General features: G+C 48.3%; 1 protein-coding gene across 1 annotated transcript in view; it reads left to right on the top strand.

Moving 5' to 3' along the window:
• Positions 1–24,985, top strand: part of EPAS1 (endothelial PAS domain protein 1) — an 86,837-nt gene extending 61,852 nt beyond the window's left edge. The window contains exons 7-16 of the mRNA XM_014833260.3: positions 7,661–7,767; positions 13,765–13,912; positions 14,593–14,807; positions 15,844–16,034; positions 16,591–16,701; positions 18,706–19,196; positions 20,239–20,365; positions 20,625–20,742; positions 21,088–21,264; positions 22,648–24,985. Coding sequence (XP_014688746.3) covers positions 7,661–7,767; positions 13,765–13,912; positions 14,593–14,807; positions 15,844–16,034; positions 16,591–16,701; positions 18,706–19,196; positions 20,239–20,365; positions 20,625–20,742; positions 21,088–21,264; positions 22,648–22,799 — 1,837 coding nt within the window. The 3' untranslated portion in view covers positions 22,800–24,985. The remainder of the gene's footprint in view (positions 1–7,660; positions 7,768–13,764; positions 13,913–14,592; positions 14,808–15,843; positions 16,035–16,590; positions 16,702–18,705; positions 19,197–20,238; positions 20,366–20,624; positions 20,743–21,087; positions 21,265–22,647) is intronic.
• Positions 24,986–27,361: the final 2,376 nt, after the last annotated feature.

Genomic DNA, 27,361 nt, shown 5'->3' with positions numbered 1-27,361 from the left:
CTGACACAGTCGGTATTTATCATAGTTGTTAGGATTGTTACTGTAATGATGATGATGATTAGAGAGGAAGATATCCAAAGGCAGGCATCAGAGAAGTCCATGTTGTGTGTGAGGTTGTTTGCCAGATGCAGTCTTTGTATTCACATGAACATTCTGGGCAGAAGACGCAGTTTTGTTCTGTGTACCCCCCTCCATAATCTTCTAAGATGACAGGGGAAATTCTGCTGCCTAGCCCGCATGTCTCTGGCTCCGGGGTGAGGTGGTGCTCTGAACTCCTTAGCCAGACAGCCTGGGAGCGGCTGTAGGGCTGTGGATGACGAAAGCTGCCTATAGCCCCGGTGGGTGAAGCACATCTCTGATGTCACCACACCAGCGCTGGGAAAACCCTACTGTCCTAGAAAATAACTTGTCATCCCTGGATAATAAAAAAAAGGGTTTGTTTTTTTTTTTAGGCTTAAGACTTTGATCCCTGTTAAAGAAAAAAAAATCCTCTGTAAGGAGTAATTCAAAGTTATCCATCGTTATCTTGTTTTGAATGAGTTTCAGATCCTTTGCTGAAAAAAAGAAGAGGGGAAAAAACACGATGAATGGGGCTAACAGTGGTTGAAGAGGAGGTGGACACACCGAGGGGAGGAGCCCCTGTGCTGGCTGCTTAGCTTGGTTCAGGGCTGGGAGGCAGAGTCGATACTCGCTTGAAGGAACCGGTGATTTAGGGCTTTGTGACTCAGAGTACAGAGGGTGATACTACTTATAGGATCTGCTGGATGCATTGCACTTTCAGCAAAATCTTGCCGTTCCAGAAATGCAATTACATGGCCCAAAGCCTGAATTCAGTGGTGCTGGAGAGATGAAAGCAGAGGCATTTAAAGACACAGAATGCTGTGCCACACAGAAGTTGTGTTTAACCGATTAGCAGATTAGTTGACAAGGGCACAGACGTGGCTTAGACAGTTTATAAAGTGACTATTTTAAGTCCTTAATCCCTAAACGTTATTTCTCAATTGCTTTGATGAGGACTGGGATTTTTTAGTTTTGGTAGCTTGTTTTGTTTTCACTCTTTGTATTGGGACGGAGAAAAGCATTCTCTCTCTCAACCATATTTTTTCCTTAATACCCTTCTGAGATCCATGCTTCAAAAACCAACACTTACATGTGATAGCTAATGGGAGGAGGAGGGCTTTCCCTTTTAATCAGGGAATTCACTAGATTTAATGACATCGAACACACATGAGGGGCTATGATTTCCTGCAAAGGGGATTATTTTTCCATAAGGAAAATTAGAAAAAATATGATGAAAACAAAGTAATTAGAATCCACAAAATCACTTCTGAGGCTGTTTGGTATTTTTTCTTAGATATGTTGAAACCATAGGCATAATCAAACAAAAAAAGAAAAGGGTCATGAAGACAAAAAGAAAGAAAGCAGGGAGAGAAATAAAACAGGAAGAAGAGAGAAAAGGGAACTCTAATCCTGTGTTTAACTCTCAGGTTTCCGAAATCAACTGAACCTGAAACAACCTATTCTGAACATCTGAAATTGAATAAAGGAATGCAGATGGTTCAAAATGCATTTGTCTTGCTCTTCTTAATAAAGGGTCAGAGGACAATATTAAGTCTTGTATTAATTATCTGAAACATAGTAAGTATTTTAAAAGTGAATTCTATAATAGTTTATATGCCAATCACATTTGTGCATATATGGTCAACTGCTCTAGACAAGGGGAAAAAGTTGAGTAGCAAGGTTAAAGAAGAAGAATGTCCTCATTATCAGTGTAATTGACGATCTCATCTCCATTTATGACACACACAGACGTGTTGTACTCTGTTTTTAAAATACTGAGCAACTAATTAATGAACTGTTTATTGAGCATCTGCTATGTCTCTAACCCTGGGCCAGAGACTATTACATCAAAGAAGTAAAAGAGAAATTCCTGATCTCCAAGAGTTTAAAGTTTGCGACATGAACAGCTTAATGAAACCACAGTGAATGGTACAAAATGGAGCATTCCATTCACTCAAAAGGAAGACAAAAGTTGTTCCCAAGTAGTTGAACTTTAAAGTGGGGTGGTTCTTAAATTCATGTGGAGGTGCCATCTAGTGGCAAACGACAATAACTGTGAAAGAGTTTGTAATTCACATAATCCCACTGTGACTTTGTCAGTTTTATGAGTCATTTTGTATCTTAGAAATTAATTATAAAAGCAAATTAAATGAATTGGAGCAGTATCACTGGGAAGGGTTATCAAAATTCCAGTAAAATTTCAAATTAACAGAGAGAATCATGTAATCTTTCCAGATAGAGAACTGAGGGCAACCCTGTTTAGTCATTAGATTAAGGCAACATAAGGGTTAATAATATCAGGCATTGCAGTTTGCTAAGTTGTCTGCATTTCAAATTCTGTGAATGAAATTTGTTAGGAATTCTTTTTGTACAAATAAGGTGGGATAAAAGTGAGAGGACAGTTGAACATCAGAGAGAGATTGTCAGTAAAGAAAATAGGAGGGGCCGGCCCCGTGGCCGAGTGGTTAAGTTCACGTGCTCCGCTTGGCAGCCCAGGGTTTCACCAGTTCGGATCCTGGGCGTGAACATAGCACTGCTTGTCAAGCCATACTCAGGTGGTGTCCCACATAGCAGAGCCAGCAGGACCTACAACTAGAATATACAACTATGTACTGGCGGGGTGGGGGGTCGTGGGGGAGACCTTTGGGGAGAAGAACAAGAAGGAAAAAAAGGAAAATAAGAAAAAGCCATAAATTGTAAAACACCCACATCAAAACACCTGGAAGACAATAGTATTGAAGTCTTAAGAAAATAGGCTGACTTCATACAAATTAATAGTAAAAGATTATGTACTTTTATTGCATATTGAGATACATTTAATTTTATTTTTCTTTTTTTGAGGCTGAGTGGCATCTTTAAATTCAAGGTGATCTTTCAGATTAATATATTACATGTAGTTTTTTAGTTTCACATATATAGTCAATTCTAAATATTTTTGTAGACATACACATTAGCCTTTCTCTATACATTTTATGTAAGAGGGTATGGTGTGTTTCTTTAAATCCCTGAGTTAAAAGAAACTTTTAAGTGCTCTCCTTGTACATCTGTGTGTCCTCCAAATGACAATGTTCTGAAGTCAGCCCTAACAGAGTTTGAGTGTATATATATATGTATATATGTGAAATGTGTTATCCTGTCTAATTCAGTCTGCTTAAATCACCCTCTGGAACAGGCAGCTCTGCAAATTCCCTTTGGAATTTATTTCAAGCTTCAGTAGACGTCACAATTCAAAAATTCCTCCTTCTACAACTCACGGCACATTTCCTCTTATTGCTCGTATGTTTCAAGGTGATGCAAGGCAGCAGTGGCATTTGGTGTCGCTCAGAGCACAGATGGGCCCGGATGAGCCAGGGCTACCCTCCTACGCATAAATTCACCCCACCTGTAACACATCACACTGACGGGATGGAAACTGATGTTCCATCAACTACAGAGCTGGTTCTATAGATTTTACATAACTGTGTAATATTGGAGGAAAATACAAGGCTTAAGTCCTGTTATTTAAAGCAAACAAAATCTGGATAAAAAATACATTAAAACAAAGCATTGAAATCGGAGCTAGTGAATAGTCTGGGTATTATTAAGAAACTGCAGTTTCAAAGCTTATAAGCACAAATAGAAACCAAAATTAGGTGAGTCAAGTGTTGCCTGGGAGAGGCCATTCCAGAAGGGTAGAAGGAAAGCAAGCAGATTTTCATAGAAGTATGGTTTATTAACAAATGCATTCTTTGGAAAACAAATAGGTGGTTACGAAATACTTAAAACTTTTATCCTCTTAAATAGTTTAAATACTCTCTAACCATCTTGTTTACATGATTAGTTTACCTAGCAAATCCTTTACTTATTTGGGGAACGGGGTAAAAACAGTCAGACCTTGTTTGACTCCAGGCGTTGGTGTCTGAAGGCGGGGAGCCCTCCGCCATGTCCCACACGGGTGGCACGTGGCGTGCCACTGGGAGGATGAGTGAGCCATCTCAGGCCTTCAACGGGATTCCTTCTGCCTCTTGAGATGATGGCACTGACACTGTAGCCAGGAAAATAATTTTTTTCCTAGCATTCAGCCACGGGTAGTCCATGTTGAAAAGAGCCTCTGACCATTTGTAAAGGTAAAGAGCAGTGAACAACTGTCACTTTGTGAAGGCGTATCTAACTCTGAAATCCAAAGCCCGGAGGTCTGACCCACGTATTTACTTGGGTAACACTAACTTCAGAATTTAACCACCTTTTTCCTCTATGTTTTCTATTTTCTTTTTTTTGTTCCTTCTTCCTCTGCCTCCGGTGGCCACGTCTCCATGTCTACGTCTCTCTCCTCACTTCATCCTCAATCTGTTTCTTTTTCCACTTTATTATTAAAGAGTGACCTCTATTCTTCTCGTTTCTGAAATCCGGTGAATTAAGCCCTATTGCCTGGCCCTCTTCTCTAAAAACAGAACAGCCTTACTGAGTTAACTTTGTGAATTTATGGGTGACCTCAAACTGATTTTTTTCCAGTGAGTCAGGGGCCCTTAATTAGAAAAAAATAGTTCCCCTGCCCCTAATGGAGAGAGCAGATGAAGTTGTGTTATCACAACCAAGCTCTGGAGGCTTCTCTGAGACAGAGGGAAATTAGCGGGGAAGGCCCGTCTGTGCTGTCGTGGCTGACCCTATAAACAAGCTCGGTTCATTAACCTCCCCACTGGCGTCGACGTGCCTGCCCTTGGAGGCTGATGACCATTAGCTTTAAGTTGGGGCTTCCTGGCTTTGTGAAGTTTGACCACTCAAATGTTCTTCAATTGTGTTTGGGGTATGTGTATTCCCAGTTTTTATAGTAGTGTGTTTAAAGGAATGAAGAAAGAGATATTCAATATTTATTTTAGTTGACAAGATAAATGAAGGCTGCCACTAGGAAGATAGCTGGCAATTCTGAAATCCAGGTTTGTTTGTCTACTTCCAAAACATGCCCATTGTGTGCCTTTGAATGGATGGTACATTAATGAGATAAAAAAAAAATTTTATTATGAGACTGATTATAATAAATATTTACTTTGAACATTTTAATTTAAAGATTCTAATCTTCAAGAAAAATGTAGTTTCTTCAGGGCATAGAATCAAATTTTTCCCAGAATCCCCATAGCCTTCTTTTTGAGGGTCTCTAGAAAATTCTAGAACTGTCCAGGAACAGAAGCAGTTTATCTGGCAAATCAGTGAGGCTGTAAGTGGCTGGCCCCTTGTCAGCAGGGTCCACTGGTAGAGTTCTGACTCCCAGGCTAAGCCTGAAAGGCACTGGACCCTGCAGAAAAGCTGTTTGGTTGCAGAAAAGGAAGGGTCAGTGTTGTTCTCCTGTCCCCTTGTTCTCCCCTAGTCTCCACCTTCGCTAAGGTGCCATTGGGTGCCAGCCCTGGGGTTAGGTTGCCTCTGATGACTTCAGAGACCTCTCTGCTCAGGGCCAAGTGAGGGGACAGATGCTCCCAGTCTGAGACCAGGAGGCTGGTTCAAGTGAGCTGCTGGACTCTCACTACAGAAATCTCCTCTGGGCTGAATCAGCTGAAACCTACACTCCTCAGCCCTGTTTGGCTATGCCTTGTTTGGCAAAGACTTTAACCCCAAGTCTCACCTTGTCAGAGAACTCGCCTCTTCTCTGCCTGTGTCAACACCAGACACACTTTAAATACTGATGGGTTAAATATCATGAGGGGTTCGGCCGAGGGCGGTGTGTCTGTGCACCACGTGCATTAAGACAGGTAATCATGTTCTAGGAGGAAAAGTGGATCATTAGCACACCGATTCCTTAGCAGTGCTGGGATAGACAGGGCTCTGGTTGTACCTTCGATCCAAAGAGAAAATCAATCCACTGGTCAGCAGCTCAGGTATGTATTGAGCAGCCATTGTAGGGGAAGTCCAGGGAGAAAGTGGTCCCAGAGTTCGGGGATCGACAGTCTGGGAGGTGGAGAGATGAATCCATAATTCTCTGTGGCGCTGTTCATCTGTTAAGACTTCATGAGGAAGAGGAATTAGGGAGGGCTCCATGGAAAAGGTAAGGCCTGGAGCTGGCCCTGGGATAGTCAGGGCTGGGAGAAGAGAGGAGAAGAGAAGGCAGCACGGTTCTGCAGCAAGAAGGAGTTTGCCACGGTGGGAAGTGCCAGGAGAGGGGTCCGCCAGGGCAGAGGGCCCACGACGTGTAGCAGATCAGTTAAAAGTCACACCGCTCAGAAGATGGAGACTGATGCTGGGGCTCTTGGAAGTTGGACAGAGCTTATCTCTCTTGATGTGGCTGGTAACAGAGAAAGCTGTAGATGCTCAACTGGGAGAGTGACAGGATGGAAATAATATTTTAGGATGATTTAGTCTGACACGTGTTTGCAAAATCTGTTTGAGGAGGAGAGAGTGGAGAGAGGAAGCCAAGGAGCCACTATTTCTGCTTCCTTCTCTGTCTTATCGATCTCCCACATGGATAAAGGACAGGGTATTCCCAAAAGTCATGCATTCTGAAAGAGAGCTTGTGAGGATGAGAATATAGCATCATTTCTAACTTGTCATAGGCCAAGTTAACAAGACAATGAGTCCATTAGAAAGACTGTGAGATAACAGAGATTACGAGAGAGAACATTTAGTATGACGTGGGAAAGCAGCTCGTCTGTGGTTCTTGGGCAGGGCTTGTTTATTTTAATGATTCCAGTACAGAGTGAAGGGTCCTAAGAATGTTAAGTGATTCTTCATGGTTCTCCACATTTGCCTTCTCTCTGCCCACTTCCCTTCAAAGCCGGACACCTTACAGGATGAAGAAAGGGACATTTGGGACAGTCAAGCCCTATCATTTCAGAGCTGCCCATTTATCAGAGAATGTAATGATGAGGCACATTTCCATGACTGTGATTTTATATTTCTTCCTCTCAGCACCTCCCGCCCTCCCTCCTTTCCTTGAAATAGGGAAGGACAAGTAGAAGGACCCTTGAAAGGGAAACCTGATGTCCCAGAGGTGTCTGAGGTCACCGGGCAGGACCTGGGGAGAAGCACCCAGAGGAAGGTTTAAGCACAGATGGGGTTCTCCCTGCCCTGGGTTCCTCCTCATTCTGTGGTTAACATATACACAAAGGCTGACGCCGTGCTTTTTCCCCACTTAGGGCCAATAATTTTCACTTTTCATTTATGTCATCCTCTGCTAGAATAAGTTTGATCTAGTAATCTGGAGCCCCAGTTTTCATTCTTGCTCTGTTCCTGGACACTTGTGTGGACGTCAAGCTACATCAGGAGGGACTACCCTCCCTGAATCTCTGCTGCCTCGTCTGTAAAAACTGGGGGGTGGGGGTGTGAGAGCCCCTTCTTGGTTCTTGGAGACTAGGCATATGTGTATACTGGGGGTGGGAGTTAAGGAGTCCCCTGAATAGGTGCTTTTCTTCCTCCCCAAACGTGACTTTAGGAAGGGCAGGAGAGTGGAGGTTGGGTGGACCCACAGCTGCAGATTGTCCACCATCTTTTTTTCTAGGATGAATGGTGCAACCAGGAAGTCTGGATGTGTTCATCTGAGTGTGTGCATTTGATTTACCTTCTGGATTCAGCTCCTTGAGCCCCTGCCCACATTAATCTGGTCTCCCTTCCCCACATGCTTTTTTTTAAAATTCAGAATCACAGAACTGGTTGGTTACCACCCTGAGGAGCTGCTTGGCCGCTCAGCCTATGAGTTCTACCATGCACTGGACTCAGAGAATATGACCAAAAGTCACCAGAACCGTAAGTTCCTGGAGTGCCCCGTGTGGCTTCGTTGTGTCCGTGGTATCTGGCCTTAAATCGCGTGTGACTGGTGAGACAGAAGATTGGGTCACTTCCTTCACAGAGCCATCATTCATATGGCGGGCAAGACTCATGCCTTCATGATAGTTAGAGAACCAAGGCTGCTACGAGCCTATATGCCACCTTCATGCAAATTAGGAAAAGGGCCCCTTCCTCCGGGTGGATACACCCATGCCCAGGTGTACAAGTTAGAGAGAGGAAGGTGGGCTGAATGTCACTCCCCACATACCACCTCCACTCAGCACCCCTGTGCAGTCAACAGTCTGCACAACCCTGTGGATCAGCCCTCTAGAGAGTAATATGAGACAACATGAAATCAACTTGGATTATGTACAGTTCCATGTCTTTAGAGAAGAGGAGGGTTGGGAAAGTTCAGGAAAGGAGAGGAAGGACGAGGAGGGGATTGGGCTAAACAGCAGGGAAGGGAGTAGGGCGCCCTTCTGTTAATAGATGCATTGAGGTAGGTCATGGCTCTCCAAAAGCTGGCTTGCTGGATCAAGAGAACTCAGTTGGAGGAGGCTACCCAGGCAATCCAGTGAAGGCATATGGAAACTGTGCTTTGCAGCTTAGAAGAGACCCTGACTTATGAAAGGATCCTAGAACAGGACTGTCCAATAGAATTTTCTGCAACGGAAATGTTCTACATCTGTATGGTCCACATATGACCTAAGCAGTACTTGAAACGTCTAGTGCAACCAAGGAACTGAAATTTTTTAAATTAAATTTAAATAGCCACACTTGGCTAGTGGCTACCATCTTGGCCAGGGCAGTTCTAGTGCACTCCCTTGGCTAAGTTCCCAATTCAGGCTTACCATTTGCAGGTGATCCCAGACAATTTTCTTGAATCTGTACAGCCCATCAACATGCAAGGACTCTGAGTCTAAAACCCTAAACTCGGCCCACTGGGGGACATAGCAATGGATAGGATTGCTCCCTACACTAAGAAATCTCATTGCTGAGGGAAGAGGAGGGTTGTGGGCTCCATGGAAGCAAGGTGACTCATAACTTTACCCTCAGGATCTATCATAGTGTTTGGTACAGTACAGGCACTAAATGAATGATAAACCCAATGGAAAAAAACATCTTTGGGAAGGAATGCTTCAAAATAAGTGTCCATAGTGGGACAGATGGAGGTGCTGAGAGGATTATAGAAGGATTGAAAATGGGTAAGGTAAGTCTGAGAAGATTCCCAGTGGCCCTGCTGGTCTTAGGCTCCCAGGATTAGCTGTGGCTTGCAGTGGCAGTGAGGAAAATAGAAGTGCAGCTATTTGTCCATTGTTCTAAATCCATCCATCTATCCCAAAGTTAGGACAGGTAAGTGCAGAGCAGCTAACAGGTTAGCAGCCCCATAAACTATATGTGAGCACAGTGACTATTCTCTTAAGGAGTGAGATCTTCTCTAATTGGTTTCTCTGCTTCTTCCTCATGGCTTTTGGGTTTGAGCTGACTGTGCAGCAGGGCCCTTTATGGTATCTCAGAGAAGTTTCGAACTATGCTGTCTGGCAAAAGTAAATAATAATAATACAAACGACCTAGACTCAGGCCCATTCAGGGACCCAGGGATGGTGGAAGGAGGTGGAGGTACTCTTGTGTGCCCAGCCCACAAGGATGAGTGTGACCCAGCCCTCACCTGCCCCAGCTTTGAAATTGTATGATGTGGTTCCAGTCTCCACTTTGGGATTCCCCATGCTTTTCTGGTCCATGACTGTTCTGCTCCTAAAGTCATCCTGCCACTGGGACTCAGGGACCTGGACCAGCTGACCCACTGATTCCCCAGGGCCCGGCTTTCTGGATCTTCTCTCTTTTAGATGTAAAATCAGGGGAAAGTCCAGCCTTCCTTCTTAGCCAAAGGTGAAGTCAAAGCAAGGGGCTATTTGCCATAGTAGAAGTTTCTGGGAATTCTTGGAAGACAATGCTGTACTTTATCTCCTTGGGTGGGAAAATAGAGGAAACTACTGTCAAAGGGAACAGACATGGTGAACTTCTCTCTAGACATATAAAAAGAATTTTTTTCCGTCTTCTTAGAAAATCTTTGATCCTTAAAAAAGAGCTAGGATAAAAAATTTGTCATATCGGCTTTCTGCTGACTCCAGGGAAAATATGGTGCTTTTTATTGAACCTGTGTATTTAAGCATTAGGTACACTTAAAAGTAATTCACAGCCCATCTAGAAATCACAGGCTCTCTTCTTCCCCTGATGGGGCCAAGTCAGGTCTCTGAGCTGTGAGGCCGCTACCCAGCCAGCAAGCCCGAATCCAGCAAATAGAAATCTGCATGGGTTGGAAATTGGGTTAATGCCAGCTCAAACAAAAGCATCTATTTCTGTCTTCCTCTCTCTCTCTTTTATTGGGTTTGTGCAAATAAAGTTGCACCGCAGACTCACACTGAAGCTGCGGAATAATTGGAGGCCAGGTTTGAGGCCGGTCCAGGTTTACACATCAGCGTCCCGAATTTCCGCACGTATGTGTGTCTTAGCCTGTGAAGGTTTACAGTTGAGGTTACTGGGGAAGCTCAGTCCTCAAACCAGATTTAGATAATTGAAAGCCATCATTTCCAAATGGCTTCGTAATTTATACATTGTTACTCTCAGAGGGGAGGGGCTGGGGAGGGGGTTGGTTTCTCTTTGTTGTGTGAGGACATTATGTGCTCTTAGGAAAACAAGATTAAAGGCCATAAAAAGCCTATCTACCAAGGAGCAGGCCCCTCACCAAGGCTGCCATTAATGAGCAGATGATTAGAAAGCAGGGTAATTATATTCTCCTGACAGAGCAGGCCCTCGCCTGCAATTGCTAGAAATGCAGTTAAAACCTTTGCTCACTGCACTGTTTAATCAAAAAGAGTAAGAGCTCTGAATTTCGTCTGCGTTAAGAACCGTCTAAATAAGTTAACCCCAGGCACTTGAAATTGTGCAAGAATCATTTCGCTGCAGCAAGGGCGCCTCAATGGGGCAGATATAGGAAGGTGAGGGAGGTCAGAAGTTACTTCTTTGGCCAAGTAACTCCATTACTCCATTTGGGGAATGGAGACGTGGGCGGTGAACCTGCCAGGAATCCATGATGGTTTAAGGACAGTGGCAGCAGCAAATTTAGTCTTCCCAGTGAATTGTCACTGGGAGAATGTAATAGGAGAGCCCTGTACTGGGAGCCACAAGACTGTCGTCTAGCCCAGACTGTGTGCTATTGTCCTGTGTTACGCTGAGCACCACACAATCTCTCTGGCCTTAGTTGCCTCATGTTACAAGAAGATGATATATATCCTACAGCACAGGATTTTATTAAAAAGATCAGACAGAGTGATGTACCCACTTTGGGAAATAACTGGGCAGTTTCTTATAAAGGAAAGGTACACTTAGCATCTGACCCAGCCATTGCACTCCTAGCTATACCCAAAATATATATCCATGCAATGATTTGTTCCCAAATGTTTATAGCAACTTTATTCATAATAACCAAAAACTGAAAACAACTCAAACATCCATCGACAGATCAATGGATGAACGGATTATGGTATAGCCGTACAATGGAATAGTACTCAGCAATAAAAAGGAGCAAAGCATGAATACCTACCACAACATGAGGAATATGGAAAACATGCTGAGTGAATAGAAACCAGACACGAAAGAGTCCATACTCTTGTATGATTCCACTTCTAGGGAAATGGAGAAAAGATTACTTCAATATATAGTGACAGAAAACAGATCAGTGGTTGCCTGGGACCAGGGGTGGCAATGGGGATTGACTGTCAAGAGGCACAAGGAGTCTGAAGGAGATGGATTGATGAGTTCTACAACTTTGATTGTGATGATAGCCACAAGAGTGTGTATATTTGTCAAAACTCATTGAACTATATGCTTAAAATGGGTGCATTTGTTATTGAAGGTAAATTAAACCTCGCTAAAGTTGATTTTTAAAAACGAAAACCAAGGCTGGCCCTATGGCCTACTGGTTAAGTTTGGTGTGCTCCTCTACAGTGGCCCGGGTTAGGTTCCCAGGCATGGACCGACACCACTCATCTGCGGCCATGGTGTGGCAGCAACCCACATACAAAATAGAGGAAGACTGGCACGGATGTGCACTTAGGGTGAATCTTCCTCAAGCAAAAAGAGGAAGATTGGCAACAGATGTTAGCTCAGGGCAAATCTCCCTCAGCGACAACAACAGCAACAAAAAACAAAAAAAGCGTAGGTCAGAAATCTTTCATTTGGACTGTAATCCTGTCTGCTGTTTCCACATGAGTGAGCAAATCACTCCACAGTTGTAAGCCTCAGTTTCTTCAGATATAAAACAGGAATAATAATGGATACCTCGTGGTGTCATTGCATATTAAATAAGCTGATGATAGCACCAATCGTTATGGATGCTTTCTGTGCCAGGCCACTGTTCTCAGTGCTTTGCAGAAATGAATAAATCCCGAGACAGTTTTGAACACTGCAAAGCACTGTACGCATGTAAGTGACAGTATTTCCTGCACCTTCAGGGGCTTGTTAAATTTTTTAAGAGGGTAAAATGTGCCAAGAAAAATATAAACGTGAAGGATTGCGAGCAGCGTTAGTATGAACTAAGCTACATTCTTCAACCACACGGGGGTAGTGAATGGCGACATGGCCCACAAACCTGCCAGGAGAATCTGGGTATTCTCCCCCAGGGTCCCTTACAACATTGTCTATAGATGTGGACACTACGTATTAGTACCTTTGGGGAAGAGGTGGCGTTTCCTATGCAGCATTTGTCGCTGACATTCGGTCAACACTTTTGTACCTGATAGGCCAGGCAGGCAGATTTGGCCCTCAGTACAAACAGCTGTGGTATACTGAAGTAGCTAATAATGATAATTAGTATTACTATTGTCATCATCAGTCCCTCATTTTGCAGGTTAGGTAGCCAAAACCCAGAGGGATTGTTCTTTTCCCAAAATCCCCATTCTAGCAAGATTTCCTAATCCTTCCACTGTGCCTCTTTCCAATTCTCTGTGATTTGAGGGTTTCTGAGCTGGGATTCTGAAGAATGAATTTACATGGAATAAAAGTAAATGGGCAGTTCAGAAAACTACCAGAAATTCTAACATCCGTAGACTTTAATTTAAAGGGATTTATTGATTTCTTTTTAATGGGAGCAGATGGAGCATTCTGGACTGGGGAAGAAGACAGTCTGGGATGTGGGACCCCTTCCTAATTCTTTTATACAGTAAAATAAATGTTAAAGGAACATTTAGAACAATCTAGAAGAGGAAAGAAGTCATAGGTGGGCAGCATCATTGGGCAGCTAAGGAAGAAGGGGTGTGAAGCACCCACCTCGGCTTTTAAGGAGGCTGTGAGTAGGCTGCTGGGGGCCTCTCCCTTTCTCAGCCCCAGCTGGGGAGTGGGGTGGCTTGCCTCTGCCTTTGCTGTGGGTCACAAAGCTTCTGTGGCCCTAAAAGTGGAAGGCCTGACAGATGACCCAGAAAAATCAAGGATGTTGGTTTCTTAAAAAACTGCTTGTGAATAAAAGCAAAGTATCAGTGGTGGGTCCGCTACCCAGGGCTGCGCTGAGGGCAGGCTTTCTCGGTGCTGCTTGCAGGTACCTACCACCTGGAGAGTTGGATGGAGGAGGCTCTCCCTGCCCCAGGGCCCCCGTTTGGATCTAGCTGATGCCCCACAGGGGGCTTCCTCTCATTGAAGCCTGGGGGGAAAGTAGGGCAGGTGCTGCTGTGGCTCTGCTTACTGCTGGGCCACTCCCTCACCAGACAGCCTTGGGCAAGTCATTTAACCCCTCTCGACTGCCTTTTCCTATATTTAAAATGAAGAGTTGGGTAAGATGATCTCTAAGCTCCTTTCTAGCTGACTGTCCCCGGCGTTGGCTGTCCTGGTCCCCAGTCCCAGTCGTTTCCCTGCAGACTGCCCTCCCCGTGGAGTCTCGCTCCCCAACCTCCCTGACCTCAGGCTCTGTTTCTCCTCCCCTAGTGTGCACCAAGGGTCAGGTGGTGAGCGGCCAGTATCGGATGCTTGCAAAGCATGGGGGCTACGTGTGGCTAGAGACCCAGGGGACTGTCATCTACAACCCTCGCAACCTGCAGCCTCAGTGCATCATGTGTGTGAACTACGTCCTGAGGTGAGCGTGTGAGGGCCACAGGGGTGGGTGTGCAGGGTGCCCAAGCTCCCCAGACTGAGGACGGCAGGCCGAGGGAACCCAGAGCCTCTCAGAGCCCAGGCACCATATCTGTGAGCTCTTGGCCGTGCTAATTCGCATGACCCAGAGGACTCTCATGGATGTCTCAGGAACAGTGGGACACTTGGAATTTCCCCTTCACAGTGTGTTTTCTGCCCCCTCCCCCTAGTCTGTCATCTGTGTCATGCCTCTGAGCCACATGGGGAGGCAGATAGCACACAGTCATCACTGAACAAGGAGAAAAAGGGAAGAGACTCACTCGCGCTTTCTGGGAGAAGATGTAACACCTTCTCTCTGTAACATCTTGGAAGAAGGCTGGAGAAAGTCATTGCTAGGCTGAAACAAACAAAAACAAAAGCCCTCAAACCTGTGTACACCATGCAGCCCATGTGCAATAATAACACAGCATCCAAGACAGACATGTATTCAGAGAGCACTCATGGCCTCGCTACCTGCACGACTCCAAACGTCCATTGTGGGGTTCTTTACAAAATGCTGACACAGTGTCCATACCCGTGTTGCTGGCTGAGAGGCTCAGCTGTCAGGGTTTCCATGTGTCTGGGGGAGCAAAAGGATTTTGCTAGAAAGTGTGGAAGATCTGAAATGCCCTCTTGTCCCATTAGTGAGATCGAGAAGAACGACGTGGTGTTCTCCATGGACCAGACAGAATCCCTCTTCAAGCCCCACCTGATGGCCATGAACGGCATCTTTGACAACAGTGGCGAGGTGGCTGCGTCTGAGAAGAGTAACTTCCTGTTCACGAAGTTGAAGGAGGAGCCCGAGGAGCTGGCCCAGCTGGCCCCCACTGCGGGAGATGCCATCATTTCTCTGGATTTCGGTGGGTGCTTCCTCGCTGAGCGGGGGCTCATCGAACGCTTTTGGGGTAGGGGAGGTTCTTACCGTAACAGGCCTCCCTGGCTCCAGCTTTTCCCTAACCAGAGCTGCCTTCCCTGAGTCTTGCCAACCATCTCTCAGTGGCCAGGCTCTGTGCTGGGCACCAAAGAACAACGCATTCACCTGCCCCGGAGTAAGACTGTCCTCTTCCCGGCCTTGGAAAGTGCTGAATGAGGTGGGGTTTTTGCACATTTTTGCAGAGAGGGCGCATCTCCATCTGGGCCTTGAAGGACAGATTGCTTGTTTAGGGAGAGGGCTAGGTTGAAATAAAGGTAGGAGAAATAATTCCAGAAAGACAGATGGAGAAGAGATTGAGGTCCAGGTTAAGCCCCTCTATGAGCTACTTCTCTAAAATGTTTGCCTGTCCCATGGGGCCATGAGTCCTTGTGGCCCCAGGCCGTTTTCAGCCCTCCCCCACCCCTATGCTGGAAGCACTCTTGATGTGTACCTGGGAAGCTCCTTCTTCCCCAGGTTGTGACCCACCCCCCCACCCCCGCCCCTGGCCTTGCGTGGCTGCTCAAGGACTAGCTACGCCTCCCTGTGCTAACCCTAGACTGGCTGGCCCCTTGAGAGGTGTTCTTGAGAGGCCGTGTGACAATTGCAACTTCAGAGAGTCATAAAGGGCAGCAGGCCCCTCAGTGAGAAGCTTACAGCTTCCTTGTTTTGTGACAATACTGAGGCAAATTACCCAATTCTCCTCTCACAACCTCCTCATCACATTCTGGATTGCTCTTCAAGGAAGATTGGCTCCTAATACATTTAGTCTCTGAAAATTAAATGCTCCAAGAGAGTGTTCGCTTTAAAGGGAATCTGTACATTGACTCATAGCCCCAGTTAAAGGCCCCTTTGTCCCATGTCCTAGCCCCAGGCATGCTTTCTGACCCTCTTAGGACCTTTTGTGCATCCTTTGGGCTTTTTCTGCCCTGGGAGTGAGCCCCATGTTTATGGGTGTTAACCAAGCCAAGCCCTTGTCTCCACAGGGAGCCAGAACTTTGAGGAGTCCTCAGCCTATGGCAAGGCCATCCTGCCCCCAAGCCAGCCATGGGCCGGAGAGCTGAGGAGCCACGGCACCCAGAGCGAGGCCAGGAGCCTGCCGGCTTTCACCGTGCCCCAGGCGGCCGCCCCAGGGAGCACCACACCCAGTGCCAGCAGCAGCAGCAGCTGCTCCACGGTGAGCCCCCCACCTTCGGGTAAGGACTTGGAGAGGTTGGGCTCCTCCTTATGGCTGCTGCCAGATGGCCAAGCAGACTGCCCAGTCAGAAATACTGCCCTCCTCCCCGTCAAGTTATCCAGGAGCCTCCTAGGGTGGCCATGACACTTACCTGCCACGTATTCCAGCTGTTTGCTTGCTGTTAGTATCCATCCCCACCCCCACCTGAATGGTAAGTTCCTTGAAGATGGGGGCCTGAAGCTCAGTCCCTGTGCAGGGCAGGAACCCTCCTGCTTGGGGCGTAGAGATGTGCAGCGTCCAGAGCCCTGCGGCCACGGCCTTTATCTCGTTTGCTCCTCTAGGCAAGCTCCTTTATGATGGGGAGACTGAGGTTCAGAGAGGTTGATGAATTGACCTAATTCATACAGCTTGTAGAGAATGGTTCCTCTATAAATGCTTGTTCAGTGGAATGGAGTTGAATCTGTGGGTCCAGGAATGTATTTCTCCTGCCACCTTGGACTTCTGGGGAGACCAGTGCCATACTCTTGACTTGGTCACTCTCCTTCCTGGCCCCCAGCCCAGCAGCCCTGGAGACTACTACACATCTCTGAATGATGATCTGAAGATTGAAGCAATCGAGAAGCTCTTTGCCATGGATACAGAGGCGAAGGATCAGTGCAGCACCCAGGTAGGTGGCCATAGAGATGGAGGTGGCGTGCCAGGCCTGCCAGCTGGCAGGTGGTGGAGGCTCGCATCCATTGTCGCAGCCTTGCCCCTTTGTTGCAGAGACCGGTGGGGGTGCTTGGCCCAGGCCCTAGTCCCTTAAATGGGTGAGAGTGTGGGGAAATGGAGCCTGTGGTCCTCCCCCTCTCCCACTTCTGCCCTCTGTTTTACCCGTGTCAAATCTAGCTGTTTCATTTTTAATTCTCAACTTATGTCCTGCTTCCTGGGACAGCTTTCTTAGTGCACATGAAAACCAAAACTACAACTGAACCTTTCTTAATGAAGCCCTGCATTTGAAAAGCACATCCAGGACCAGCCCAGTAGCATAGTGGTTAAGTTCATGTGCTCTGCTTCAGCGGCCAGGTTCAGATCTTGGGCGTGGACGTACACATGGCTCATCAAGCCATGCTGAGGCAGCATCCCACATAGAAAATAGAGGAAGAGTGCCACAGATGTTAGCTCAGGACAAATCTTCCTCACCAAAAAAAAAAAAAAGAAGAACAAATCATATCCAGAGCCAACCCTGATGGCTTAGTGGTTACAGGTTGGCACACTCTGCTTGCTTTGGCAGCCCAGGTTCAGTTCCTGGGAGCAGAACCACACCACTTGTCTGTCAGTAACCACAGCATGGTGGTGGCTCACATAGAAGAACTAGGACTTATAACTAGAATATATAACCACGTATTGTGGCTTTAGGGAGGAGGGGAAAGAAAGAGGATGATTGGTAACAGATGTTAGGTCAGGGTGAATCGTTCCCAGAAATAAATAAATAAATAAATAGCATATCCAGATTTATAAGACGTTTATAAGCATAGGTAACAATTACTCCCTTCACAAACATTCGTCTTAGGATTCTGAATGACATCTGACTGACAAATTTTCATTTATACTCAACTTTTCAGGAATGCATTTGTTACATAGGCCAAATGTTCTTGCAAAAACTATGTAAACAGGGACGAGGTGGGTGAATGGGTGCATGTTTCACAAAACTCAAAGGAAAATCGTTAATCTGCCATTTGTCTCAGTCTGGGTGGTTCGTTCCAAATCTCTGCCTTGCTCCTCAGCTTGCATCCCTGCCCTGCCTGGCACACATTGCAGCTGATCTGCAGAACTTGCCCTCTTTGGTTCACTCTCAGCCCGCCCTCTCTCCTCGGAACTCCTGTAGGGTTTAGGACTTAGTTCTCGATCATAACTACCTGCTTTGCTCTGTAACCAGGGCATGTAGTTATAATCATTAATAAGCTGATACCCCAGGGAGGGCATCATTCTCGGAGCATAGAAACTTCTCTGCGTCTGCTTCTGAGTATTCCCTGTCATGCCATCACAATCCCGGGGACCTAAGGAGTGATCTCCGAGCATTCGCTGGTTGGAATGAAAGTCCCGCTCCCAGTGCGGCCAGCTGTCACTTTGCGAGCAGTCCACAGATACACCCTGGGCACTTACTGTGTGCTCAGGCCTGTGCTGGGGCAGATGAGGGAGATGAGGACAAAGCTGTCCTTGGCTCCCCAGGAGCCATTGTGTGCACCACAGGCCTAAGGGGCAGTCACTGTGGGCTGGAGTAGGCAGGGATGGCTGGGGCCACAAGGGGGAAGGCAGGTTGGACAGGTAGACTGGAGAGAGGAGAGCATTTCAGGTTGGGTGGGGGTGGTGACACCCGTGTGGTGCATGGAGGGATGACTGACTGGACCATGGAGATTTGTGGCACAGGCTGAAGAGGCGATGAATGGCATGGAAAGGCTAGGATCCCATGCTAGAAGACTGTGCACATTAGGAGGATGAGTCTGAGTTTTCTTCTGGTGGGCCCTAGGGAGCCCATAAAGGTGTTAGAGCGGGGCAGTGACACCGTTAAAGTTGTGCCTGAGAGGAGTGATGCTGGCAGGGGCCGGGAGGGAGGAGGGGCTGAGCTGGAATGGTGTTTGTGAGGTGGCACCAACCTCTCAGCTTCTTTGCCTTTGCTGTCTCTCCTCAGACGGATTTCAATGAGCTGGACTTGGAGACGCTGGCACCTTACATCCCCATGGATGGTGAAGACTTCCAGCTCAGTCCCATCTGCCCGGAGGAGAGGCTCTTGCCGGAGAACCCCCAGTCCATCCCCCAGCAGTGCTTCAGTACCATGACGAACATCTTCCAGCCACTGGCCCCTGTGGACCCTCACAGACCCTTTCTCCTGGACAAGTATCAGCAGCAGCTGGAGAGCAAGAAGATAGAGCCTGAGCACCGGCCCATGTCCTCCATCTTCTTTGATGGCGGGACCAAGGCATCCCTGCCATTGTGTTGTGGCCAGGCCAGCACCCCTCTCTCCTCCATGGGGGGCAGATCCAACACACAGTGGCCCCCTGATCCGCCATTACATTTCGGGCCCACGAAGTGGCCTGTTGGGAATCAGCACACCGAGTCCTTGGGGGCATCACCACTGGGGCCCCCTGTCACCTCGCCCCATCTCTCCATGTTCAAGAAGAGGTAAGTAGCAGAGCCCTTGGTTGTATCAGCAAAGGCTGTGAGGAACAGGAAGGGGACAGAGAGGCACCCACTAGGGGCATCTCTGGGGCCCCAGAAAGGCTCTCTGCCCGTCATGTCCTCCCTCTGCACAGTGGTCTGATACCCCGTTAGCCTGCTCTGAACTCTGGAAGCCCAGGCTTTGGGGGAGTCACTCGAGGGATGTGAGGCCTCCAGCAAGACATGTTTTATCAGGGCTGGAGGAGATCAAGAGGGGACTAAGGACAAGAATAGGGAGAGAAGTGGCTTGCTGAGGGCCTGGACCACCAACGTCCTCCATTCAGACCACTCCTTCGAGTGCCTTTCTTATCCACAGGACACAAAAAATTATTTGAATCACTCTCCATTCTCTCCTGAAACCCTGGTTGAGAAAAGCAAACAGATGCCTGTGCTCTTGCCCTGCCTTTTGGCTGCCCAGGGTCACCACAGCAGCCCCTCTGGGCAGTGCCCAGGGTCCAGCATTACCTTTCCCACCCTGTCCTCTCCCGGCTCCTTCAAATCTCTCCAACAAGCCCCGTTTCAGCCAGCTGGGAGCTCACTGGGCTAAGTCACGGGGGTGGTCTGTGACTTCTAGCCCTCAGGACCCCTGGGGCACTTGCCCGTGGCAGAGCACCCTCCTTGGTCCTTAGTGGGGAGCAGTCAAGGCAGGGCCGGGGAGAGACGGGGCAGAAGAAACCCTCTAAAGACTGATGTCACCTAGCTGGACAGCCACAAACGAGGTCAGGCCTGAAGGCTGCCTGGATACAGCTGGGCGGGTGGGCAGGCAGGTGTAGAGGGAAGGCCAGGTGAGTTGAACCAACCGGCAGCTTCTCGCCAGGTAGAGGAAACTGAGGAAGGGAGGCTGAGCCACCACCCTCCTCTGACACTCTGCCTTTGGGTCTTAGAGCCACCACCGTCCTACGTATTAGTTCTGGAAGGGCCCTCTGAGGGCCCTGAGATCAGATGAAGGCGCTGGGTGGCGTGGGGCTCCAGACCCCCTCACGTGCCACTCTCTGGGGCTTGGCAGGTCTGCAAAGGGCTTTGGGCCTCAGGGCCCAGACACGATGAGCCCGGCCATGATAGCCCTCTCCAACAAGCTGAAGCTGAAGCGACAGCTGGAGTACGAGGAGCAAGCCTTCCAGGACATGAGTGGGGTGAGCCATCTCCTGCCAGTGTGCTGTGCGTCCCCTCCTCAGCCCCTGGGGTGGGCCGGGCAGGAGACTCATTCTGGCTGTGAGGGCTCGGAGGGCCAGCCAGGGGCAGCAGGGAAGGTGGGGCTGTGGCCTTTCAGAGAGAGTGCTCACCAGCCCTGTTCCAGGCACAGCGGCTCTGCACCCCTCCCCGACCCCGACTCAGCTGGGGGACTTGGTCCCCTGGCCTTCTTCCCTCTACATCTGCCCTTCCCACACCCAGGCGGATCCACCAGGCAGCAGCGCGTCACACTTGATGTGGAAAAGGATGAAGAGCCTTAGGGGCGGCGGGAACTGCCCTTTGATGCCTGACAAGCCACTGAGTGCAAATGTCCCCAGTGGTGAGCAGCAGGCCTGGGCCTTCTGGGGTTCTAGGGGGAGGGTGTTTGCAAGTGGAAGGGCTGGGGGCCTAGGGGCCCATCCTGGTTCCTCCTCCCTCACCACCTGCCTTACCTGCCTCTCTGAGGCTTGTTAGAACAGGATGGTGTCCTCTGCCCCACCTTCCACATACCTGACTTCCCCATTTCCGCTCAGGCTTGGATGATGCTGTCAGAAATCTCTGGGCTCTGAGACCCTGGGGGCTGCCTTTAAGCTCCTTCTGTAAAGGAAGGAGGATGCTGGGGGCTTCACGCTCTCCCCCCTCCCTTGGGCTAGCATGCCCTCACTCTCTGGTGTTGGTCTTTCAGATGAGTTCACCCAAAATCCACTGAGGGGCCTGAGCCAGCCCTTGAGACATCTGCCACCACCACCACAGCCGCCATCTGCCGTGAGCCCCAGGGAGAACGCCAAGAGTGGGTTCCCCCCACAGTGTTATGCCCCCCAGTACCAGGACTACGGCCTGCCCTCGGTTCACAAGTTGTCAGGTGGGTGCACTCAGGAACTGGATTCCCCATGCCAGGGTCTGACGTGTGTGGGTGGGGTGAGGGCCAAGAGCGGAACATCACAGGCAACAGATCTCGGCTCAGTACAAGGATGAACTTGCTGCCATGAGAGGCAGCTCTGCAGACAAAGGCGAGCCCTCCTCCTCTGGAAGTACTGCAGCGGGGGCTGGAAGGAACCCACCAATGATCAGGTGACATCCAGGGCTCTTTGGACCCTGAGAGTCCCTGAGCCTTCAATTCCAGCTCAGCTCTGTACTTGCTGGAAGACTGAGCAAGCCGCAAGTCTAAATGAGAGGTCTGCATGCCGAGTATTGGCTTCAGGTACTCTGTGAACCCACGAGTTTCTTTGAACTATAGAAACCGGGGCAAATCACATTCTTTCCACTCAGGTCATTTCTGACCGTGAGGAGGGGAAGAGGGCATTAGAAGGGATGGTGAACAAGTATCCATTGCTACTGTGGGGGCTGCAGAGAGGCGTGAGGTCTGGCCCCATCCACAAGGGAGCAAGGTCAAGTAGGGGAGGCAGGCATGGACCCTAGAATGTTCCAGGGTAGGGATTAAGGAGGGAAAGGGCACAGAAGCTAAGGGAAGGGAGAGCAGGCATCTCACAGTAGAGGGGCAGAATGGAGGGCTTCCAGCCTGTCCTCGAACCCGGGCCTGGCCTTCCCTGGGAGAGTGGTCTGGGGGCTGGGATTTTTCCCTTGTCTTCCTTCTCAGTGGGAGAATGGCCCAGGGACAGTAGGAGGGGCTGCTGAGGGTGACCCTGACACAGGACTGTCAGGCCCTTGAATCTTGGAGAAGGACCGTGTGTGTGTGTGTGTGTGTATAATGTGTGTGCACACATGTGTATTGTGTGTGTGCGCACATGCATGCATGTAGCAGCTGGTTCCCAATTCCCTCTCTCCACGCGGCCTTCCTCCCTGCCACCAGTGCGTGCTGGGCACTGTCGGCAACCCCAGGCCTTATGCAGGCTCTGGCTGACGACCCGTCCTCCAAGGCAGCCAGGGAAGCCTCCGCTGGGGCTCCTCCCATGCAACCCACCCTCCCCTGACCCCTCCCTTCCTGCTGTCTGCTCCGTGCTCTCTCTCCTTGGATCTGAGCACCCCACCTAGTGCGATGCGTCTGGAGACAGACACCTTCTCTGCTGGGTCCACACTCTGAGCACGGAGTAGGTCACTTGGGAAAGAAGACACTGAAGAAAGACTGAAATTAGGGCCGCCCCACTTGTGCCCCCAAGTCACAAAAATTGAAAATGCCTCTGGCTCCTGCATGAGCCCTCTCGTCCCTGCTAGCCTCTTCTGGAATGGACCCTTTTCCAAATGTTTCATTTGGGTTTTTAAAATACGGTACCAACCATTCTTTCAGGCATGGCAAGTCGGCTGCTCGGGCCTTCGTTTGAGCCTTACCTGCTGCCCGAATTGACCAGATATGACTGTGAGGTGAACGTTCCTGTGCCAGGAAGCTCCACGCTCCTGCAAGGAGGGGACCTCCTCAGAGCCCTGGACCAGGCCTCCTGAGCCAGGCCCTTCCACCTGGGCAGCCACCCCTGCCACCAGCGTCCCACCAGCTTCACTCTCTACGTCTGTTTTTACAACTAGGTATTTCTAACACCAACACACTTTTTACAAGATGTACCTACCTGGCAGACTTGTCCAGGTCACCAAGTAGTGGCCTTTTTCTGAAGATGCTCACTTTATCATCCATATTTTAAAAATACACAGTTGTTTTATCTGCTACATTTTGCTCTGTCAATGAAAATGTTCTTAAATTTTGTAAGATTTTTTTTTCCCCAACTTCAATTACTTCTAATTTATATTATTCGTAGGTCTCTCTCTCTCTCTCTCTCTCTGTCTCACACACACACACAACGTCCATACTAACAAGTTTGGTGTACGTTGTCTTGTAGAAAAAGCTTTGGCTTCATTTGACTAAAAACATTTTGTTGTTGTTCTTGCCAAAGAGAAAGAAAAATAATGTTGATCTCCAAGCTTGATTTGTGGCCTCTCCCTCTCAAAGCCCTTCTCCTTTCTTTTTCAAAAATAATCACCATATTGTAAATTTTAGCCTTTTTTTTAAAAAAAGCTGACTCTTTGCTGTAATTTTGACATGACTTTTTCGAAAAAGAAGAAATGTGAAGGGTGAACTCCAGCGTGTGTGGTTGGTTATCTGTGAAAGTTGCACAGTGTGGCTTTTCCTAAACTGTTTGGTATCCCCCACCCCATTCGGTGGACATTTTTTTTTATTATTATTCAAAAACATAACTGAGTTTTTTAAAAAGAAAATTTATATCTGGATTAAGTGTTTAGCATATATATGGGTACTTTGTAATATCTAAAAACTTAGAAACGGAAATGGAATCCTGCTCACGAAATCACTGTAAGGTCTTTCTTAAGCTGTTCCTTCTCCTTTTCCTGGTGTCGCTGACACTGCAGAATTGTACAGTACTCCCACAGGCCTGTACTAACACCTTGGCTCGAGGTCGCTCTCTGTTGGCTTTTTGCTTTTGGGATATGCCGTAGGCGTGACAACCAATCTGAGAAGTGGAATCTTTCCGTGGCAGCATTGCCAGCTGTCCTCTCCTCGTGTTCTATATGTATTATGTATGTATGTATGTATGTATTATTATTGCTGCCAAGAGGGTCTGATGGCACGTATGGGGTAGCGGGGGTGGGGGTGGGGGGACCCTAAGGGACAGAAAGTGCTTTAACTTTTCTTAAGGTTTTGTTGCTAGCCCTTCAAGTGCACTGAGCTATGTGACTTTAATGGTCTTTCATGTGGCACATTTGGATATTTCCAGAACTAACATGAGATGGTTTTGATGGGAATTCATGCAAGAAAGTGAGGATTCAGAAATGGTGTAGTGATCCAGTCCACGTCCTCCCAGCTCACCACCTTGGAGCCCACGGAGCTGGACTGAGAGGGTGCAGAAAGCGGGGGCAACTGGTCCTGACCAGCCCCAGCCCCATGCGCCTTCCTTGGCCCGTCCTCGGATCGCCATGCAAGGCCGAGGTGCAGTGGCCCCCGCTGGCGAGCAGCAGGCAGGCCTCTGGGGCAGCCCCCAGCCTCAGGCCCTCCCTGAGGTCTGCCTGCCACTTGAAGTGACTTGTATAGGTAGGAAGCACTGAAAATAGAGTGTTCTCAGAGCACCTTGTAACTCACTGGGTAAGAGGGTAATACCTTTTGGTTTTTAAATACCAATCATATGGAACTTTTCTGTCATGGATACAATAAAGACATTTCTAGAAACACACAGCACAGCAGTCTAAGATATAGCACAGCAGGCTAAGAACTTGGTAAGCCTGGCGGGACTTACTGCCAAAAACAAATCAAAATTTAAATTTCAAAAGAAATCTAAGTTATATGAGAAATTAGCTGGTCACTGTGTTGCCCAAGTCATCCTTGAGCACCACAGCTTTGCCCCAACTTGGCGGCAGAACTTGAAGGGTTACCGACACGTAAATGCCAGTGTTTGATTTCCTGTGTGTGTTGCCTCAGCATTAAGGGCATTTTACCCTTGCAGTTTTACTAAAACACTCTGAAAAATATTCCAAGCTTCGTATTAACCTTACCTGTCAATGTAACGACTTCATGAACATTATTATATTGTCAAATTCCTACTGACAACGTTATTACTATATGGGAGCTTAACTTTATAAAGAAATGTATTTTGACACTGATATCTTATTAAAGTATTCTGATCCTACCACTGCTGGTGGCTCTTGTTTCCTGTGGGTTTATCATGGGCTACCCTAATGTAAAGTGAAGTATTTATTAAATAGTTTGTAAAAAATGAACGTTGGCATTGATCTTTGTGAGACAACTGAGGCCAGCTGACAGGACAATGGGTGAAAGAAGACAAGACTAATATTAATACTTGGCAACTACCCGAGACTGGGAAGCCATGTTGCACTGTCCATACTTGTGCAGGTATTTTTCTATCTATCTGCACAGGGCCCTTTTTTGTGTTCTCTGGAAGACCCAAGGAAAGGAGTCATGGTTCCTGCCTTCTGAAAATTACGTAAAGCAATTTGAGAGCTGTGCTGGTCTATGTGTGTCTACACTCTGCAGTTTGGGATGAAGGTTCTGAAGGGGGAGGGGCAGCCTGGTCTCTTGGGGTCAGAGGGAGCTTCAGTTTGGAGGTGGCAGGGCTCAAGCGGGGCCTTCCCAGGTAGAACGAGGATGGGAAGGCCAGAGATCACCTCAGCTGCAGACAGAGCACAGCGAAAGTCCTGAATTGGACATGGGCATGAGGGGTTCCCTAATTCACATTTTACTTTTCCAAATCATGACTTGCTTATGAACAGGCAGCCTCTGCTCACATTCCTCCGTCCTGGAAGCAGCACTCCAGCGTCGTGCACTTAGTCTGCCTGATAACTCGGTCCTCACAGTGTGGTCTCACATGTTACCCTGTTAGCTCACGCGATCCTCAGGCTGAGCACTTCTGTGAGCACCCATTTCACAGATGAAACAGTCAATTCAGTGGTTTCTGCAAGTCACACCCTGTTAGTGGAAGAAATGAAACGTAAACCCAGTCTTGGCTGGCGCTGCTCTACCCTCAGAGCCGACTGTGCTTGCTGGGAGGTATGTTTTATGGCAGGGCTCTGTTTACATTTCCAAGTAGAACATTCCTGTCACTATTACTTTAATCTTTAGAGCTCCTTCTAGTTCTTTTGCTTACTCTTCCCATCTCTTCTCTTCCCAAACTTGGTGTCGGGACCTTCAGATTGGATTTTCTGGACTCTGTCTGGCTCCCACTCACCTTTGCCTGCCATCTTGGACTTGCAGGAAATACCACCTGTTCTTTTCTGAAGTTCTTCTGTCACTGACACCTCTCGGCCTTCCTTCAGGCGCAGATTGCCTTGGAGCACTGGCAAGTTCAGGACTCAGACCTGGATGGGCGCTGTCCTGACCCCCTAATCCTTGAGTGAGGCCTTTGGCCTTAACTGCCTGAAGGCTATAATTGTGTCCTCCAGCCCCTGGGGCTGCAGGAGCTCCAAGCTCCTACTGCTTCCATGTCCAGCAAGCCAGAGGGGAACATAAATGGGGAGCATACTGAGGCCACTGTCCCTGATGGATTAGAGGAGGTCGCCTCTCCAAAGCTCTCAAGCCCAAGACATGGGCCCCGCACAAGCCATCCCCTACTTCATGTTTTGTCTTGAGCAATCCAGTGAAGACTCTGACTTAAATGCTGATTTCATATTTTACTTATCAAAATGCAGGTGGCCTAAGAGGAGGTATGTACTTGCATGGCCATGTGCGCAGGGCCAGAGGCAAGGCCCTCGTGTGGAATTAGCAATCGTTCAGCCATGGGGGTTCCTCCTGATTACTAGATAAGGTTTCCTCTTGGCAGGCAGACCCCATCGGGATGTGACACCTTCCCAGCACCTGCCTTGGTTGGCAGCCTCCAGATGAGAAGTCTCCCTGGGAGGGGGATTCAGAGCCAGAGCTGAGGAGGGAGGCAGCCCAACCTGATAGAGAAGGGCCCCCTGGCTCCCTCTGATCCAGGCAGGGCAGACTCCTGCCCAAAGCGTGGTCTCTGAGGCACATTTCAAATTGGGGATGGGAGGGTGATAGGTTTTACTGCGGACACAGTGCAGGCCCATTTCCTTCACAACATGCAAGATTCAACCATCTACAGCCCTGCTCTCCTGGGCCCCAGCGCATCCTCTGCTTTTCGTGAAAAAGTAGTTTTATCGGGAGGCCCTTATGAGAGTGATCAGGTTAACCTGGTTCTTCCCTTCTTGAGGCAGGGGTGGTTCCAGTAAGACATTGGAGGTACTTGCCCAGAATGACTCAGGATACTGAAAAGGACCTAGAAATGATGTAGCTCCACCCCATCGTTTATGTTTTTTCAACCTGCTCATGTTAGAGATGCGGAGAGTGAAGCAGAGGGAGACAAAGTGGACTTTCCTGCAGTCACGCGGGAGTGAGTGGCAGGGCTGGGAGCAGAACCCAGGCCTGCATTGTAGGGACTGAGGCTGAACTCACTATAAGTGAAAGGAACCAGTGTCCCTGCCCCGAGGCATGTCCTTTGCCTATGACGTCAGTTCTCAATTTCTCAACCAGTCTGCAGACCTTC

Source organism: Equus asinus, chromosome 6, assembly GCF_041296235.1.
Source record: "Equus asinus isolate D_3611 breed Donkey chromosome 6, EquAss-T2T_v2, whole genome shotgun sequence".
Taxonomy (NCBI): domain Eukaryota; kingdom Metazoa; phylum Chordata; class Mammalia; order Perissodactyla; family Equidae; genus Equus; species Equus asinus.
Note: the sequence above shows the minus strand (reverse complement) of the source record. Positions and strands in the feature narration are given on the sequence as shown.